Source organism: Cervus elaphus, chromosome 30 (assembly GCF_910594005.1).
Source record: "Cervus elaphus chromosome 30, mCerEla1.1, whole genome shotgun sequence".
NCBI classification, from domain to species: domain Eukaryota; kingdom Metazoa; phylum Chordata; class Mammalia; order Artiodactyla; family Cervidae; genus Cervus; species Cervus elaphus.
Window position 1 is genome coordinate 74,425,025 of NC_057844.1, and position 20,581 is coordinate 74,445,605.

General features: G+C 39.5%; 1 protein-coding gene across 1 annotated transcript in view; it reads left to right on the top strand.

Annotated features, from left to right (window-relative positions):
* The first annotated feature begins 805 nt into the window (after window positions 1-805).
* Window positions 806-20,581, top strand: part of IPO5 (importin 5) — a 39,308-nt gene continuing 19,532 nt past the window's right edge. The window contains exons 1-10 of the mRNA XM_043891710.1: window positions 806-977; window positions 7,166-7,246; window positions 9,584-9,776; window positions 11,590-11,692; window positions 12,789-12,885; window positions 13,102-13,206; window positions 15,231-15,353; window positions 15,439-15,559; window positions 17,580-17,667; window positions 19,492-19,598. Coding sequence (XP_043747645.1) covers window positions 888-977; window positions 7,166-7,246; window positions 9,584-9,776; window positions 11,590-11,692; window positions 12,789-12,885; window positions 13,102-13,206; window positions 15,231-15,353; window positions 15,439-15,559; window positions 17,580-17,667; window positions 19,492-19,598 — 1,108 coding nt within the window. The 5' untranslated portion in view covers window positions 806-887. The remainder of the gene's footprint in view (window positions 978-7,165; window positions 7,247-9,583; window positions 9,777-11,589; window positions 11,693-12,788; window positions 12,886-13,101; window positions 13,207-15,230; window positions 15,354-15,438; window positions 15,560-17,579; window positions 17,668-19,491; window positions 19,599-20,581) is intronic.

The window sequence follows — 20,581 nt, forward strand, 5'->3', positions numbered from 1 at the left end:
TCTCAGGACGACAACGGGCTAGGGGAGGAGGGGAGGCCTCGCGGCAGGGCCCGGGGCTGAGTAACCCCTCTTCCGGGCAAGCCCAGGGCATGAGTCACCGGTGAGCGTGGCGGGAGGAAGGGGCGGCCTGAGTCACAGTCCCGGGGAAGATCGGAAGGTCTGACTGACGAAGGGATCTGTGGACCTCGGGGTGGAATGGAAGTAGGAGGTGGATTTTGAAACCCACTCTCTCCCTCTGGGGCGGGAGTGGCTGAGGGAGTCGGGGGGGTCTAACCTAGGGTCCCAGGGGCTGGGGGCGCTGCAGGGGTCGCAGGGAGGGGCTGGCGGACAGCAAGGGGGAGGAGACCCGCCCGCCTGCGGCGCCGAAATCTCCCGCGCTCTGGAGCTGGCCCCTCCTCCCCAGCCCGGTCTCACGCCCCCTCGCAACCCGGCAGGCTGGCCCACCGGCTCCTCCCGCTTTCCCCGCGACACAGCCGCGACCACAGCTGGGCCACCAAGGCCCCGCCCCCGCCCCGCCCCGCGCCCAGCCCGGCGGCCGGCAGCGCGCTGCCAGTGACGGCGCTGCAGGGTGCGTGACCAATCGGCGCGGCCCCCGAGGAGGCGGCCTCGGCTCCGCCCCCCCGCCCGGCGTCCAGGGCCAATGGGGCGCTGGCGCCGGCGGCCGCGGCGGGGGTGAGGGGTCACGAGGCCCCGCCCCGTCCTCCCCTTTCCCCTTTGCCCCGCCCTTTCCCGCCGCCCCGCCCCCCCGCCCCCCACCTCAGTCCCGCGCCGCGGCTGGTGCCGGTCCCCGCGCAGGGCCCGCCCCCGCCCCTCCCGCCGGCCCGCCAGCGCGCCTCACGGCTCCTGTCTCCCCTCCCTCCTTCTCTCTCTCTCTCACGCCTAGCGCAATGGCGGCGGCCGCGGCGGAGCAGCAACAGTTCTACCTGCTCCTGGGAAACCTGCTCAGCCCCGACAATGTGGTCCGGAAACAGGCAGAGGTAACCGAGCGCGCCGCCCCCGACTCTCGGCGCCCTGGGCCGGCGCGCCGACCCTGCCCCCCGACGCCGCCCGCCCGGGCCTCGGCCGGTCCGCCGCGGCGGCGGCGGCGCAGGCTGGGCCGGGCGGGCGGGCGGCGGCCGCGCAGCCCACGTGTGAGGCGGCCCGCGGCGCCCCCGGGCCCTTCCGGCCCTTGCAGCCGCGGCGCCCGGCGCCAGTTACCTCCCCGCCGCCGCTCGCACACACGTGCGGCCGCTGCTGACACGCTGCCCCCGCCCAGATGGGGAAGCCGGGCGGCGGGGAGGGATGTGGGGTGTGGGGCGGGCCCCTCGGTTCCCCTCGCCCCTTTCCCGCTTTTCTCCCGCTGGGAGCCTCCCCCGCCCTTCCAGCTGCGGTCTCCACCCTGCCCGAGCCCTTTGGTCCCCCCAAACCCTGGCTGCTCACTGAACCATCACCCCTGCTTTTCTTCTCCTGCCCCTCAACTCTTCACACCACCGTCCGTCCCTCCCTTCCCCGATCCCTCCTGCTGAATTGTGTGCCTCGTCTTCTTTCCACCTATTTCCATCTTGTCCTCTTTCTCAGTCCAGTTCCTAATATCAGAAGCCGGATTTTCATTCCTCTCCGCCCCCCACCGCCCCCCACCCCGCCACCACACACACAAGTTTTTGCGAAGTTGCCTTTAGGATTTTTTTCTAAGCAGCTTGCACCTTACTTTGCTCATTCTTCAGATAAATTTTCTTTGGTCTCTAGAGACTTGTGGTCTCTTAAATGGGATATCCTCGGACTTCCGTTGTCTATCTCGGCCAGTGCCACATGTTTAAGGCTTTTTAAATTTCACCCAATCTAACCTGAATTTCTCTTTTTTTTAACCATCTTATTGGCTCCTGACCTCCAAAATGTGGAGCTGTGGATAAAGTTTCAAGAGACAGTGTTTGAAATGTATCTGCAAGTTCATTTATCAGGTAGCGGTAAGGCACACTTGGTTCTGTAGAAGACTGTTGTTCGAGTGTGTTGAGATGCGATTTGAGACATGTCAAGGGAAGGGCAGAAACTTTCCAGTTTCTGTGAAGTGCGTTATCAGATCCTATCCTCAGACTTGATTACATACGGAGTTCTTTGTCACCACGTGATTAAAGATTTTTATAAGATTCAGTGAGGAAAAGAAAAAGATTCAATGAGGGATGTTCAGCCACATATTCTTATAGAGCAAACATTTATTTTTACATAGCTAGTGAAATCCTTTTCAGGACTCAAGAAATTTTATAGTTATTTTTAAAATCACAGCATCATTCCTACTTTAACTAGGTAGAGGATCTGCTGGTTACACTTAGTGGTTTTATGATCCCTGAGGTAAATACTGTATGAAAATCAGTTTAAACTATGGTTAACTTTATCCTAATGACTTTCGATGCACTTATTATACACGTGATGCATACTGAGGGTAAAAAATTCAAATTGCAAATAGTTTTTTATCCCATTCCCCAAAAGTAACTACTTTTAAGTGTTGTATGCATCTTCCTTGCAAAATACCTTTACGTGTATATCTGTATGCATTTATTTTTACACGAATGGGTTTATAATATGCGTCGTATGGCCCAGCTTGGAATTTTTTACTCAGTTTGTCTTCACATTGCCCCATTAGAGGGTTATGTTTTGTTTTTTAAAGCAGCTATGGATGCCTTACTCAGCCAACCTCCTATGAATGAACGTTGAAGTTTCCAGTGTCCTGCTGGTGAAAACAGTGCTGTACATAGGAGTACATGTATACTATCTTTTCAGACTTTTGCCAGGTTTACTTGTATAGTACTTAAAAGTTCTCTTTTCCTCAGAAGTGATATGCATTTGTTAGTTTCATCGCTTTGCACTGATACCAGTGAGATGTGATGATCCTATAAAAATGTTTTAATGCTGTCTGCTAACTCTAGAGGTAATTTTTCACCAAAATAAGTTCTTAATCCCAACCCATAATAGAAATTTCCATGTGTTGCAAAGCAGAACAGCATTGTAATTAGTAAGCTAGTTTAATTCTCCCTCTTCCCTCCAGTTGCTTAAGTCTCTATTGTCAAGCCTAGTGGGGAATCTCTCTTCTATTGAACTAAATACCAATGTCTGGTTCAACTTGAATTCCAATTGGTGCCTGTTGTAAATCTTTTATCTCTCCCATCACTTTGGGGATAGTTAGCAGCATTCAGCACATTTTCTCATCAAGAACAATTGAAAATAAGTACTGTTACGCTCTCAGTCTCTTTATTCTTAGTGAAAACATACAGATACTATATTTTTCCTTTCATTGTCTATCCTGGGACTGTGTTAACATGTAAAGTACTATAATACACAATTTTCTTAATTTGACAGAAAAGGTAAATGTTTGAGAGGAAGCTCCCTGGCACTATATAATATAGCACTAAACTCATCTGTAGATAGAGCTCCTTAGTAAAGCAAAATATTTGAAACAAATGTCCGCATGAAATGATACCTTAATACCACCTTCTTCTCTTTTTTGCCTTCCAAAGTGAACCTTTTATAACTACTCAAACTAAATAAAATTGAATATTACAGTTTGTTATAATGTAACCTGGAAGCCATCGGGCTTCCCCGGTGGTTCAGCAGGTAAAGAATCCACCTGCAGTACAGGAGACACCAGTTTGATCCCTGGGTGGGGAAGATCCCCTGGATAAAGAAATGGCAACCCACTCCAGTATTATAGCCTGAAAAACTCCATGGACAGAGGAGCCTGGCAAGCTATAACCCATGGGGTCGCAAAGAGTCGGACATTACTGAAGCGATGGAGCACACACATACACGCCACAGCAGATACAGAATTGTTTCTTAACTAAAGAACTGGCAAGGGCTCAGTAAGTATTTGTGTAATTTACTCAGCCAAAATAAAAATACTTAGTTGACACATAAGTACCAAACCGTTGACTATGGTGACTTGTTTTGACTTCACATATGAAGTCAAGTACATTTGAAAACTTATATATTGAAATCATTGAATGGCTTCGGAACTTTTAAAAGTTAAAGCTTTTTCCATTGTACAAAGCACTTGGTAGGCTTTATTTCTATTAAATCTTACTCTTTAGCTTTACAAAAAAATGTTTCTGGTATTTGAAGAAATGATTTAAATTCCCCTAAGTCCCAGAATTCAGTAAGTTGAATTGTCCATGGCATTCATGACTAGACATTTTTCTGTAACATAAGCTTGAGTATTTCACTAATCATATATGCATGGATTTTATATTCTCAGTTGTTCCCAATGACTTCTAGTCTTCATTGATTCTAGTACGACACTTCATTGATGAGATTTGAAGGAGGGCAACGTATTATAAATATTACCTGAACCAGAGTGTTCATTAGATAAAAGTTGATTGTCCTCTCTTTACGTTTCCATGTACAAGGTATGTGAAAGTGTTAGTCACTCAGTTGTGTCTGACTCTTTATGACCCTGTGGATTGTAGCCCACCAGCCTCATCTGTTCATGGGATTTCCCAGGCAAGAATACTGGAGTGGGTTGCCATTTCCTTCTCCAGGGGATCTTCCTGACCCAGGGATTGAACCCAGGTCTCCCACATTGCAGGTAGATTATTTACCATCTGAGCCTACCAGGGAAGCCCACATACAAGGTAGGCTTGCCATAAATATGTATGGAATGAGTGAGATGAGTGCATATTAGCATTTCTCCTTTGGGAGGGTTAGATGAGGTCTGCTTTACATTGTGTGATTGTTTTTGATGGTATCAAATGGAATTTAACTTTTATTATGGTGACACTGCTCACATTTCATTGAACCTGCCTGGGCTGGTGCTAGGAATATTATTAGAAAAATTCCTTGTATTTGCTGTACTCTAACCTGCTCAGTGCTGGGAATACAACCAAAAAGTGATACCATTTCTATCTTTGTGGAACTCCTTCTACTTAGGCTAAGAAAAAGTTACTCTTTTGACTTCACGGCTGCCAAACTATCCTGACAATGTTGTGGTATAAATGTAATATTAGATCTGGATTGCCACACTGAAACATATCAAATGGGGAGAACCCTCTTTCAGGAGTCAGGGGTCACACTAAACTTTCATCTAGTCGACTTCTAATTTGTTATGGGATTGAGTTTAATAAGTTTTCTGAGCATGGTATCTTAGTGAAGAATATTTTTTCCCCAGAACTTGATTTAGACCACTGAAAAGTTAAATGTTTATAGCATCTACAGGGCAACAGGGGCTAAGCTAGTGCAAGGAACAGAAAGATATTTTTATTGTACTGTGAGAGTTTGTTTAAATGAAAATACCTTTACATGAATTACATGATTTCTGGATAAATCCAGACCCTCTTTTCTCCTCAGCTGTGAATGCTTTTGGTCACAGTTTTCAGCAGTGTTATGTTCTTATATGTTTATGTACTAGAGAGGAACTTGAGGTTATCAGAAGATTTTGTATTGTCTTTTCCTCAAAATGTGTTCTTCCCCAAATTCAGATATGTTTGAGAAGTTTGAAAACTGAATGGCACTGGTTTTTTAGGACAGTTGGGCTCCAGAGGTGAAACCCAGAGAGAGCATTCAGTGTCGGGGAGATTCGGGGTATGGTTAGTCTCAGAAGACCAGAGTTCTTTCCACTATTTATTGTCTGTGATATTGAGCCAGTTGTTTAACTTCTGAGCCTTTACTTCCTTATCTGTCAATATCCCAGGGTACCACAGAGCACTAGACAAATGGGAGATGTGGATTCAGAGAAGTCCAGTTTTCCTTTCCTGGTCTTCATCACTTCTGACTAGAAAGAAACTAGGTAAATTATAGGGCACAGAAGCTGTTAAAGTGCAGGCCAGCTCTTTAAATTTAGACTGCGGAGAAATTAATGTGTTATCTACATGTTATACCCTTAAAGTGGACAGATGAGAATAGAATATTTACTAAGAGACTTCTTGGGGAAAACAATTCCAAGTGTTTTCCAATTAAAAGAATGATTTCTTTCCCACATTATTTGCATGCACATGAATCTATTTGTTGTTCAGTCGCTAAGTCATGTCCAACTCTTTGCAACCCCATGAATTGTAACCCGCCAGGCTTCTCTGTCCATGGGGATTTCCCAGGCAAGAATACTGGAGAGGGTTGCCATTTCCTTCTCTAGGGGATCTTCCCGACCCAGGGATTGAACCCGCATCTCCCACAGCAGCAGGTGAATTCTTTACCACTGAGCCACCAGGGAAGTCCGCATGAATCTATACCTCTCTTCAGTTTACTTCTGTAGGCATCATATACTTAGGTCTTAGATTTTGATCCACTCTAACAATCTACCTTTTAATTGGTGTCAGGTTTTGTTTTGTTTTGTTTTGAACTGTTTTAACAGTTCGCTCTCATTATTTATGTTATTAACGGAAAAGGGAAGAAGTGTCCTGAGTTATAAAACCTAGATTTCTAGATCTATTAAAGTGATATTAAAGAAATGATACGAAGTTTTCAGGCCAACTTTCTCCTGACCTTTTGTTTATGTATATAAAATGGTTTCAGTATAATCCTTGCTTGAAAGAAAATGTAGCATAAAGAATTTGAATACTTGCCCTTTCTCTGACTTGTGTCATCTGAGCTTATTTCTCTGGTGGTTATAATTAGTAATTTGAACCAGTTCTACATCATCTGATCAAAACAATGTTGACAAAATAAGCAGTTTTCCATGATGGAAGAGGATATTGAGTGAGCACTTAACTTTGCAGCATGGTAGCCCAAGTCCCATTGATCAAGTTTTTGGTTCTCTTAGGCCTAGAGTTTTTGTTTCGTTTTGTTTCTTTCCTTTTAATTAACTTATTTATTTTAATTGGAGGCCAATTACTTTACAATATTATAGTGGTTTTTGCCATACATTGTCATGAATCAGCCATGGATGTACATGTGTCCCCCATCCTGAATCCCCCTCCCAGGCCTTGAGTTTTATTAATCAGAGGACCGTAAGATCCTGTACATCAGAAAAATCTATTTAAGAAGGGTGGAAAGGATCTTAATTAAGTCACTTATTTGATACCTTCCCTTTCCTGGCCTGTCCAAAGTATGTTCTGTCACAGGAGAAAACTTTCACACCAGACCTAGATTGGTTGACTCATCATGCATGAATCTTTGCTGCTCTTCCTTGTCATTTCCTTTCACTGGTATACTCATGAAGTTTTCTAACATTATATACTAACCTTTAATGTTTTTCCTTTTCATGTAGGAAACCTATGAGAATATCCCAGGCCAGTCGAAGATCACATTCCTTTTGCAAGCCATCAGAAATACAGCAGCTGCTGAGGAGGTACTTCTTTAATACCTGAGAAATGTGACATTTTTTTACAAACAAGTTGGGTATCAGATGGTGGTCAGAGTGGGTAATGCGAACTGTTGTTTACTGCGTAGATATTACCAGAACCCTGAACTTAATTCGTTGTGAAAAGCTACTTGGAATGATAATTTTTTTAAATACTCTTGTTTTAAGAGTGAGGATTTCTTTTTTTCCATGTAAGATGGTGTATCCTGAATGTTTTCAAATTAATGGTTCTTAAATAATTACATAGAAATTATTAAATTAAAGTGATTTTTTTAATAGCTATAAAATTTTTTCTTCCTAGGAACAGTTCATTCTAAAGGAGGAAATTGAGTTCAGTGTTTTAATGTGTTGCCAAATGAAAAAATACTTTTTGTCTTTGAAGTTTTTATGCTTAAGCTATCTCTGGATGGTGAATTTGTGCTACAGATGCATATGAACAAGGACACACTTTGTTAGAATCCTTTAAAAATCATGACTTTTAGCAAATTACCTAGCTTCTGTACTAAATTCAAATTTATAGTTTGTTACTGCTCTTCTATTCGTTTAGCAGCCAACTTTATCTTCTCAAAAGTAATATCCTTATATATAATGAATGTTCATTGAATAGCCTCCCTCATGGAAAAGACGTCAAAATACCCAAGTCTAAAAAACTTACTCCAAGTAAAAAACATGGCATTAGAATTTTGTAAAGTGATACTTTATTGCTAGCAGTCACATTAGATGTAAAATGCTTCTATTAACACATGATGGAAATGAAGTCACACTCATCTTCTTATAGTGTTACACCTGCCTTCTAGTAGGTCAGTTTAAGCTGGCAATTTAGTGCTTTCCAGAAACACTTAGGAAACACTATAAATGTGCCTCATTTTTTTTAGAACAGGTGATAAAGGCACTTCTTCACCTTTGTAACATACTGTTTTTCTTTAATTCAAAATAAATGTCAAATGTGAGGAACAAACATAGAAGTAACTTAAATCTCTAAAATAGTTGGCTGTTTTCATTCTTGAAGATCGATGCAGGTTAGCTGTGAAATGTTTCAAGCCAAGAATAATGTGAAAATTATTGAATTTTGTCTTTAAAAACCTATTTTGAACCCTCTTTAGATCTTACTTTGATTTATGAACTAGCCTCAGAACCTTCATAAGTCAGTGTATGTGTGTGAAGAATTGCACTAATTTTAACCATTGTTTAACTTTTCTGTGGGGCTTCCCTGGTAGCTTGGATGGTAAAGAATCCGCCTGCAGTGCTGGAGACCTGGGTTCGACCCCTGGGTTGGGAAGATCCCCTGGTGAAGGGAATGGCTACCCACTCCAATATTCTTGCCTGGACAATCCCCATGGACAGAGGAGCCTGGCGGGCTACAGTCCATGGGGTCGCAAAGAGTTAAATATGACTGAGCAACTAAGCACTGCATAGCAACCTCTCTGAATCCTTTGTAGAGCATAAATTAAGTTTTGCTCTCTGCCAGAAGTGATTCAAGTAAGATCCAGATAATGGAAAAAGTGGCAAATTTTATTTTTATGGCTTCTTTTTGTTGTCACCGTATCAAAATAGTTACAGTGATCATGAGTACCCACGTCCAGAAAAAAAGATGAAAAATTCAGTTTAATATTTTCAGTGGTTTACTGACTTACAATGATGAAATTTTAAAATGGCATTTGTTTCAGCTTTCTTTTAATAATCAAGGAATATTATGTAGGAAATGCCAAATTTAAATACATTTTACAAATTTGAAAGTGGGTTAGTAATACACATGCTGAGATTAGTTAGTACTTTTTAGGTGTGGGGAACTTATTATATTTATTTGCATGAATGAAATATAAAGACAAATGGATTTGATAGCATTTTATCTAAGAGGCTAATGAAAGGGTAATAATATAGTAAGATAGGCCAGGCTGGGAGCATAAGATTAAATAGGAAAGGTACCTTATATACTGGAATGAGAGCCAGATAGAGACATAAGAAAAGACTTATTATAGGATTTTTTACTTATATTAAGATTTGCTTTTCTCCAAAGAGAATATTAAAAATAGAAATTAAAGACAGGTTCATCATTACCAAGATTCAAGGTATAATATGCTCAGGACTTTCCCTCAGTTATAAACAAACAGCTTTTTTGTGGCATTTTCTGTACAAAAGACTAATGTGATTAGAAAGATTTTTGTATTTTTTATGTATTTTACCTTTTTTTTTTAAACAAAATGCTTTTGAAATGAACTGTAAAAATAGAATAGTGAAATATATCAATGGCAGTGTGAATGTAGTTTGTTGGAAATTTTTTCTCCAGTAAGACACCAGGTCATTAACAATGTTATCTATTTATAGGCTAGACAAATGGCTGCCGTTCTCCTAAGACGTCTTTTGTCCTCTGCATTTGATGAAGTCTATCCAACTCTTCCCTCTGATGTTCAGACTGCCATCAAGAGTGAGCTACTGATGATTATTCAAATGGAAACACAGTCTAGCATGAGGAAAAAAATTTGTGATATTGCTGCTGAACTGGCCAGGAATTTAATAGGTGTGTATGCAAATACATTTATCATTATGTTACAGAAGAAAGTGAGTACATATATATATATATATATTTTTTTTTTAGTGGAATCTTAAGAGGAAGAGTCACAAGTACTTGAGTATCATTTATTCTGTTGGAAATGAGAGTGATTGTGGATTTTGCGTTTAAAGCGAAACATTACAGATGTTGTGAAATGCAGATATAATTCTTACCTCTTGATCTTCAAAACCATTTCTCTATAGAGAAATAATTTTCTAGTTTCCTTTACAATTGTCAGTTTTATCTTCCTCTTAATCTGTAGTTTTGAAAGCGTAGTCTGACTTACAAACCTGCCAGTAGAAGTAGAAATCATGAACTCCAGGTGATTTTGTGCTGTTATATTTGTGTTTATAAATTAAGCACATGTGTTTATTATACTATTATAGTTTGTTATTCAGTACCACAAAATATTTTTAGAAATTAGGTTAAAACATTTAAAAATGCATTTTATCAGCAGCCAGAACTTCTTTTGGTCACACTTAAAACAGTAGTAGTATAATTGGATATGCTGTTAACTTTCTTTCTTTTTTACAGAATCATCATAAACTCCGTTCACTTAGGTGGTATTTTTAAAGGTTGAAAAGAATAATTCACTAAGATAAGGCTAACTTAGAGAATATTTTTAGTTGTGCTTAGTAAATTATGACATGACTTTTTAAATCTCCTTTCCTGGTGGCTCAGTGGTAAAGAATCCGCCTGCAATGCAGGAGATGCAGATTTGATCCCTGGGTCAGATCAGAAAGATCCACTAGAGAAGGAAATGGTGACCCACTCCAGTATTCTTGGCTTGGGAAATGCCATGGGCAGAGCAGCCTGGAGGGCTACAGTACATGGGGTCGCAAAGGAGTCAGAGGTGCCTGAGCAGCTAAGCCATTGCCACTAGTAATGCATATGTTCAACTGACTGATACAGCCAGCTCTTAATAGGAAGTGTGTTAAGTTTTTAAGTAAGTTCTAAACCCACAGAAACTTGAATTTTTAAGTAACTTGGGAAGTTCTGTTTTCAAGTTTTTTTAAGTTTGCAGATGAAATTTTTATAGGTTACATCACTCCTAACTCAAAATCACTTAATAATGGAAAAAGTGCTCTCTCCATAAATTTTTTGTCATCACACTTCTCCTTTCAGAGAAGTTCAGCAAATATGGGGGCAATTTTTTAAAAAGAAAAATTGCATAACTTGTCTATATTCTCTGTAACTCCTAAGTTCTTTGTGACAGTAAAACCAACAAGTCTTAACTGGTTCAGTAGATTTTTGTGGTTCATTTTTATCACAAGGTATCACAAAAATCTGTGTTATGAAATCTTGTTAAAAATGTCAACACATTGATAACATCCTGTAGCACTTAAAACTGCAAAGCGTGAGCAGTGCTCTGGGATTCCCACTCTGCAGTTTGTAAGTAATAAGTATTTTGGTTTCAAGACTTGTTATCATATATTAACTTTGCCTACTTTTTAGGTTCTTTAATAGCAATAGTATGTGTGAAAGATTCAACTAGTCACATAGTCAAAGTGTGCTTTCTTTTCTCCAAATCCCCCTCCTGAGAAATAACCACCACTAATATCTGTACTTCTGTAACTCAAGATTTACACAATTGTTTTTTACTAGATTATAATGCCATTTTATGGTTGAAGGACTTGATTTCATTAAAATTTTTGTAAAAACAGAGCAAGTGATATTTTCTATAGCCACGTATTTTGAATGAGGCTTATGAAATGAATTCACCATCAGTATTTTGAAGGTCTAATTTTCACACCTTATGCCTGGTTTTCTTTACTTTTAGATGAGGATGGCAACAATCAATGGCCTGAAGGTTTGAAGTTCCTTTTTGACTCCGTCAGCTCTCAAAATATGGGACTGCGAGAAGCTGCCCTTCATATTTTCTGGTATATACATTGGTCTTATATGTTTGGAAAAATTTAATGTTATGAGTGCCTGAAGTGCAATTTAATTAATTGATTGTTTTACTCTAGTTTAACTTTTAAGCCTTAAAGAATGCCTCTAGATAACCTTTGTACTTTTGTTGGAAGCAAAATTGGAAAGAACAAAGCTTTTCATTTTATATTATGAATCTTTGTTATATAAGGATTCTCTGCAATTTTTATTTCTTTCCTTTGTCCTTTATGATTCTGAAAAAATTTCTGGGACAGTTTCTTCTTCAGGAGATTAACAGTACCAGCTGTAACTTTTAGAAAGCCATTCTAATATTGGCATCTGAAAGAAAAGAAAGAAAATGGTGGTGAACCCCCACTGTCCTCTGGGTCTTCTGTGACCAAGCTTTATAAAAATGTATTATTTTAATTACCTCATTTATAAGCAGATGATCTAAGTTTAGGATTAAATGATTGTCTGCATTTAAAAAATTTGACCCACTGTACAGTTCTGCATTTAAAATAATATACAATTGAATTTATAACTTGGCAAGATCATATACATTTTTTTTTAAATGAGATCTACCTTGACCCTCTAAAGAAGGGTAGATATTACACCATTTTCTACTTTAGTTGTCAAATGTATCTTGTTTCTATCAAAGGTTCAAACTGGAGAATTAAGTAAAGGTATTCAGTTTAATTATTTACCAAATTTAAAATAGAGCAGAACATGGACTGCCTGGAAAGCAAGACTGGGAGCACCTTCTGAGCTTGGTTAGTACAGTTACCCCTGAACCCCTGTGCTCGCTCTTGTCCCGTCGTGCACCCCAGATCAGCTTCCTGCTGAGACAGCAGTAAGGGTAAAACAGAGACTTGGGCGGGTGTGCGCCTGAGTCCCCTCTTCTCCCAGTCTGATCTCCTCTGCTGCGTTTGTTTCCGTTCACCTGAGCCCAGAGTAGAATTGCTTGGAGGTCGGGTAGGTGATGTCCACCCTTAGGGATTAATGTAAACTTTTTGAGTCATGTAAGTAAACATAGAATTAGATGTTCTAGCTGACACCTTCCTAAGATATAACATAGTTTTTAAAGGATGTTTTCTATCATTGTTTCAGGAACTTCCCAGGAATTTTTGGGAATCAGCAGCAGCACTATTTAGACGTCATCAAACGGATGTTAGTTCAGTGCATGCAAGATCAGGAACATCCATCGGTGAGTAATTTCCATTCCATTAATGTTAACACATAATTTAATACAGCATCTGACTTGTGAAAGAAATCTATGTGTTTGGAGATTGTCTTGGTTCTTATACTTGAAATAAATACTAGTTATGCTGATAAAGAAAATTTCATCTTGTGGAAGAAAACTTGAATTTGCACATCTATCAGAAATGTCTCATGTTTGGCATTTGTCCTGTCTTCATTTTAGATCCGAACATTATCTGCTAGAGCTACTGCTGCGTTTATACTTGCCAACGAGCATAATGTTGCTCTGTTCAAGCATTTTGCAGACTTGTTACCCGGTTTCTTACAGGTAAGAAAATAGTTTAGGTGATAATTATATCCTTAACTAGTTTTCTGTTGCTTAAATTCTCATCAGAGTTTTCTGTTGCTTAAATTCTCATCAGAGTTCTGTATTGCATTCATTTATTCATTAAATATTTATTGTCTGCTGTGTGCTAGCTAAGGATACAGCAGTGAACAAAACATGTACACCTCTTAATATTTTTTGCCTTTGCTATACCTTGGGTCTCTTTGTTTCAAATTTTTTCTTTAAGGCAAATGATAATAAGCAATGTATGCTTATTATTGAGTATATAATCACAGTAGGTTATTTCTGTTCGAATAACCAAATAACCTATGAAATGCCCGTTTTACAGGAGAAGCTAAGGAGGGGATAAGAAACTTGCCCGAGGTCACAGGGTTGAGTGGCGTGTGGTGGAGTCGTGCATATCTGAAAACCAGATTGGACCACAGTCTTTACTGTTAAATACAGGGCTTGTGACAGTTTGTGTCACAAAGTAATTTTCTAGTTAAACATTATTGGAATCCAAGGATAAGTTATTATTTTAAGGACATCTGCCCCAATGAGAGAGTAAAAAAACTTGGGGCCAAGTTAGAGTAATTGGTCTCAACCTTGTCAGACTTCAAACCTCCTTTTATAACAAGTATTTTGTAATTTTCCATATTCTCTCTTAAAATGAAATGCATGGTAACAGCTCATGTACGCACATAAGTTTTTAAAATATCAACGTATGGTTGTAAGTGGATACGAAGGAAAAAGAAAGTAATGTCTAGTAAAATGACATGCTTTTCCACATATTAATGCTAGGGCCTGACCCAACAAAGACATAGGAGACTAGGTGATTTCTACACAGTCTATATGAATGCAGTAGCTAAAAATGTGGACTGATAGAGAGATATCGTTGGCAATTTGAACACCATGATTTCTGTTACTGTTGGTGTTTTGAACTGGTGATTTCTAGAAAAGGTACAGTTCTGGATGAAACAAAATATGTGTCCCTTCTTTATTTGTACAGTATCTGCATTAGAGGGAAGAAATATATCATGGTACATTAAAACCAGGCAAAAAGGAATTTGTGAGTTAGGGTCTAGGTTGAGACCACTATAAATGAGTTTTTTATATATATGTTTGACATAATCATGTAAAGATGCATGATAAGAAGGTCAAATTAATTCCTCATAAGCGTTTGTGTCACAGGCGTGGGACATCTAGTACCCCAGCCTTTCCATGTCCTCAATCTTGTGACAACCGAAAAAACACCTCCTGAGAGAGAGAGTGCCCTGCTGAGGGCCGGGTTAGAGAGGGTAAGGGGAGCTGAGACTAGAATGTTCCTGTGTGATGGAGTTACTGCCAGGACTTAGTAGAAACTTCTTTTCCCATGATATTAAGCTGAAAAGATGGTTTAGTCAATGACAAAACATTAGCTGATGAAGCATTCTATTGTTTTATATTACCAACACATCTTGACTTACTATTTAATTTCATATTTTCCTTGTCTGAATTTAGAGTTAAGCTAAAATGTCAACCAGAACTTCTAGGAGTTATGACTGTGATACAGGCAAACGTAGATACAGAATGCTACATTAAAATTCCGCAGTGACTGAATTTGTCATTAAAGAGAAATTCAGTAATATTGGACACTTTAAATATATCATGGGATCTAGTATTTCCTATCTGTATGAATATTGGAAGGACAGAGAAAAAGAGATTCCTTCTGGTTATGAAAACACTTCCTTGCCGGTCTTAAGTTTTATTGTTGTGGTTATTGGAGATTGACTGGTTTTAATTTTTACTTAGGTTTAAATGTTTATATTATACGTTTCTAGTTAACATTAGACTAGAGGAAAATATGTACGTAGTTGTAGGTAGAACATCTGCATAATGTTGATTGCAAAGTTATTTAGTGAAAAACAGTACGCTAGTGTTTCTCTGTTGTCCTTGCCTCTTAATATTCTGGCTAATGAGGCATCATAAAGTGACTGTTGAACACAGACCTTTTTTTTTTTTTTTTAAATCTGCTTCATCTTTTCTAGGCTGTAAACGACTCCTGCTACCAGAATGATGATTCAGTCCTAAAATCCCTTGTTGAGATTGCAGACACAGTTCCAAAGTATTTACGTCCTCATTTGGAAGCCACTTTACAGCTGAGTCTAAAGGTAAATTAAATACTGCAGTGAATGTTCTGTTTCTTGTTTTCAATGAATCAACTACTAAATGTGTACAAATATATCTTCTTCGTAGTTGTGTGGAGACACTGGCCTCAATAACATGCAGCGCCAGCTTGCCCTGGAAGTAATCGTGACCCTCTCTGAGACTGCAGCTGCTATGTTAAGAAAACATACCAACATTGTTGCACAGACAAGTAAGTCAAAAGTCTTAATAAGTTGTTTAAAGGTGGCAAAATTGTCAGATAGGTTTGCTGAGAGTTGTGCAAGGCCACAGATTTATTGGAAGAGTGAACGTCCTTTCAAACCCAGGTGAATCCATGGAAATGCACCAATACATTCTTAACTGCACAGGCCCGATGTAATGGCCATGGTCCAGCACCCGAAACCTCAGTGTAGCAAGCATGGTTTATCACACTTGGAAATAAAAGATGTGTAAGACTTCTGGGGAGAATTGGGTGACACATTGAAAGACTAATAAGAGAACCCAGTGTCAATACCCTTCAAATTAACCTACAAATTCAGAATAATTTCAACTAAAAATTATAATAGAATTGGTCATGATAAGGTAGAGTCTAATGTAGGGCCTGGAGTAGCCAAGACAATTTTGATGACTAAAGCACAGGTCTTGCCTATCAGCTATGAAGACTTAGAGTTTGTTGATGGTGCAGCTATAGACAGATGAATCAGATGGGACAAAGTGGCCCAGGAGCAGATCCACTCACGTGGAAACAAACTGAACTTTGATAATTCATCAAAGATAGTTGGCACGACTGTTTTCTATAGGGAAAACATACTAGAACCTCAATTTTCAGCTGATTAGACATGAAGTAATACAGATACATTTTACATGTAAAGCTTAATAGTAGAAAGTGATTTTTTTTTTTAAGACAGAGTCAAAACCATAAGTGCAAAACATTGCTAAATTTGTACTAAAACAATTTTTTGACCAACCAAATACACCATAAGTGAGATCAAAAGATAAACTAGACTGGAAGAAAGTAGTTGAGTGCATACATCAACAAAAAGTTTTGGTGTGCGGAAAACAGTGGTTGGAAACAGGAAATTCACAAAAGATAGAGCTGTTGAACACTGCTCAGTCTCAATAAACACAAGTGTAATTAATTGTCAAATACCAGTTGTCAGAAAGTTTGACACTGTCAAATGTTGATTGATGAAGGGTATGGAGCAGAGAGGACTCACAGGACCATGTCACACCTGTGACGTAAGACAGGCCGCCCTTTGAGCTTCCCATAGGAATTAAGTTTATGGTGCCACTATGGAGAGTGTTTGAGTGGGTTCTAGTGATAAAGATACTTGTAACAGTTTCAAATACAGAAACAGAGAGGAAAGATTTATTTGTCCTGGGTTGTATAGACTGGGTTTAATATCTGTTATCTTCCTTTTCCCAATGCCCTGAACTGCTCTTGTCAAGGAGATGTATGTATCTCTTCAAACCACATTTTGTAATGTCCAACGACAGGCTTATGTAATGGAATGCTGTGAAGCAATTCAAGTGAAATCCATGTGTCTTGAGAAAAAAGCAAGTTGCCAAAGGATATATGTACCATTTATTATATTAAAAAAAAACCTTTGGATAGTACTATATGTTATACGTAGATAGAGAAAACTGTAGTTCAAGTGTAAAAAAGAAAAAAAGTTTGGTAGTGAGAAACATTGATTTTATTACGGTCTGTCTTTTGTGAGGGAGGGAAAAAACAACAGGACTTAGAAATTTTGACTTTTCTCCTTAATATTGACTTAAAAAAGAACCAAATCTAAAGCCAGGGTGATGAAAAAAGTGAAACTATATAACAAGCCACCCCCACTCCAGTACTCTTGCCTGGAAAATCCCATGGACGAAGGAGCCTGGTAGGCTGCGGTCCATGGGGTCACTGAGAGTTGGACACAACTGAGTGACTTCACGTTCATGCATTGGAGAAGGAAATGGCAACCCACTCCAGTGTTCTTGCCTGGAGAATCCCAGGGACGGGGGAGCCTGGTGGGTAGCCATCTATGGGGTCGCACAGAGTTAGACATGACTGAAGTGACTTAGCAGCATAATAAGCCACATGTGGGGAGCACAGACAAATAAGTTTTTTTGTTTTACTCTTAGAGAGTAGGTCCTTTGTGTTTTACTTCTTAAAATTCTTGTTGGTGACATTGACAAAATCAAAGCGTAATGGTCTTTGGGTATGAAGTAGTTCTTTTCTTTAGTTCCGCAGATGTTAGCCATGATGGTTGACCTTGAAGAGGATGAAGACTGGGCAAATGCAGATGAACTGGAAGACGATGACTTTGATAGGTAATCACACACACCAAACACTGTACAAAGGTTCCCTGACGGGACAGAGCAAGGCCAGGTCTGTGAGAGCTTAGGGTTACAAGGTCTGTCTCTTCCCCACGTGGTGTTCTATAAATCTGAGGTTAAGCCTTTAAATTCGAAACGTGGGACATTTAGGCTTTCTCCATGTGTGTTTTCCTGTATCAAATTTTGTAGATATTTATTTTTAGTGAAGTAGCTATCTTTTCTACCCCATCTTACTCTAAACTGTAAAGAGTATCTTCTGAAATATATATGAAGGAGCTCTATTGTGGTAAGTACCTTTATATATGTGTTGACCTTAACTTATAATATCTGTTTCAGCAAATTCCCTGTGTTTTCCTCATATAATGCAATTTAACTGTAGAATGGAAAAGGGGCAATGATGGTGAGATTTATACACTGGATAACGGTAACACTGAAATTACTATTTTACTTGTTTCGACTCAGAAGGCACCCATGAATACAGATTCCTATGGAAAAGTCCCCAAGATGTATATTCACTGTGAAATAGTGAAAATGGCCCCTTACATATGTATGAAACATAGCACTTCAGAGCTGCCATTTTATCCTTTCAGTGGGCCTAAAGATTTAGTGTCATTTTAAGTGCAGAAATAGAGAGGAAGGATTAAGTGATTTGTCCAGGGCTTATGGCCAGTTAGTAGACTGGACTTAAAACCAGTTCTCTTATTCTTCCCAGGACATCAGACTGCCTAACCTCCTTTTCTTAAAAAGAACTGAAATTATTTCCCTGAAAGATTGGTAGTCAGTGTAAGCTACTTTTACAGATACAATTAAAGACATTCGACTTCGAGAACAAATGGTATATTTTTGAAGCTTGATCCTGTTATTAGAAATGACTGACTTTTGGCCTGAATACCCTAGAGAAGTATATGAAAATAACCCTTGACTGGAAACGCCTAAATAGGACTGAAGAGGAGACTGGGCTCTGATCAGGTTTCCTTGTCGTGGTTCAATTACCATGATGTGTTGCTACCTGGCTTTTAATTTGCCCTGTAAAAGGTATATGTGGTGTTAAGAAGCTATTTTTTCCTGAACTAGATGAATAAGATTTTATCTCTGAGTAAGTAGGACATAAATACATTTTCAAGGTCAGGCTAAGTCTTAAGAGCCTGTTTTCAAGGTCATAGTGTCGTCTTTCTGGTCTTGCCTTCACAGAGCAGTTAGAGGTCATGTATGTGGCAGCTGCTAATCTTGAGGTTCTAAAACAGAATAAATGTGCAAAGGCGTTACTGCCCAAATTTCTTCAGTTTTCAGTGAAAAAACTAGAATTGAGTTTGACTTACGCAAGATATTTTGCAGGGCAGGTTGCACCCCTTTAAAGATGAATAAGCAAAAAAAATAAAAATATAAATAAATAAAGATGAATAAGCTCCCAGTTTAGAGAAAAATCACATACAGGCTCAGCACCCTTTTCTGTTTTCTGTGTTCTGATAAGTTTGAAGACTGTATTTCCAGGAAATGTGATTCAAAGGCTCTCCTAAAACACTGCTGATCCTCTGAGTCTTCAGTGTCAGAAGCTAAGTTTTAACTTAGCTGAGTTGGGGACAGAGGGAAGTCGTGAAAGATCAGATTCAGACATAAGACTTTAAAACTATTAATGAGGCATAATAAAAATTTTATCCCCCCCCCCTTTTAAATTCTAGACTTTTTAACCCACAACTTCACTACATATATTAGAAAATACTACTCGAGCTATGCTTCTTCAGCCTCAGTTTAAAAACATGTCCATGTTTGTCCTGTTCTTACCTGTTGCATATGTCGATTGCATGGTTCTCTGTGTAGCAATGCGGTTGCTGGTGAGAGTGCTCTGGACCGGATGGCTTGTGGACTCGGTGGAAAGCTTGTCCTGCCGATGATCAAAGAACACATTATGCAGATGCTTCAGAACCGTAAGCTGTTACCTCTTTGAAATGCTGGAATAGTGGAGCTTGGCTTAGACTGTGTCTAAAAGTCAGTCTGCCTTTTTTTATATTCTCTGTTCAACCTACTTCTCATATTGATAAAATACTACTTGGTCATCTTTAGAAGCACTCAGTCTTATGGTAAAGAATGTTTTTTCCTCAATACTGCAGCTATTACTCTATTCTCCCTCCTCGGAATTAGCTTTGGTATATAGGGAAGAGTTTTTAATTCTAGGAAATACTGAGTTTTGCTCCCTACTCAGAAATACCTAAGTTCGAATTTAACGCACCAGTATTTGCAATGTTTATGAAATATTAGTGTATTTGATTTAGTCTTCCTTCATCTAATATCTTTTATTTAAAAAAAAAAATGCCTGGTACAAATCAGAGGAGAAGCCATGTCTGTATCTGTTTTTATATTCTAACAAATACTTGGTCACTTACTAGCCTTGAACCGTGTAATTTTTTTTCAATGAGAAAAATTGTCATTTTTGTGTTTTATATTACAAAGTTAATGTGCTTGACATTTTTTAAAAAGTTCAAATCTGAAATGTATAAACTGAAAGCCCTTAACTGAGATTCAGAGGTGCTCGCTGTTAACTGCTCTCTGAGACTTGAGTCTCTGTCCTCATTATGCATATAGGCAGCTGTGTTTAACGTGAATGAAGCACCCAGACCCCACGCTTCCGGTAGCTTCTGCCCCACCGTGTATCCTGTCACCACGTGATAACCTCCCATTTGTTTAACAGCCACATAGCATTGCACAGTTCCCCATTAAACCGTACAGTTTTGTTGGTAACAAATAATGCCACTGCACACAGTTAGAGAAGTCCTGGCTTACCTGTTTGTAGTATACATTGCAGGAGACAGACTTGAGGGTCCAGCCTTTGATTCTGGGTCTTCGTAACAGCTTCATACCAGCCTTTCTGTTTTGTATTATGTAGGTCCTCCTTATGCTATAAAGCTCTTAC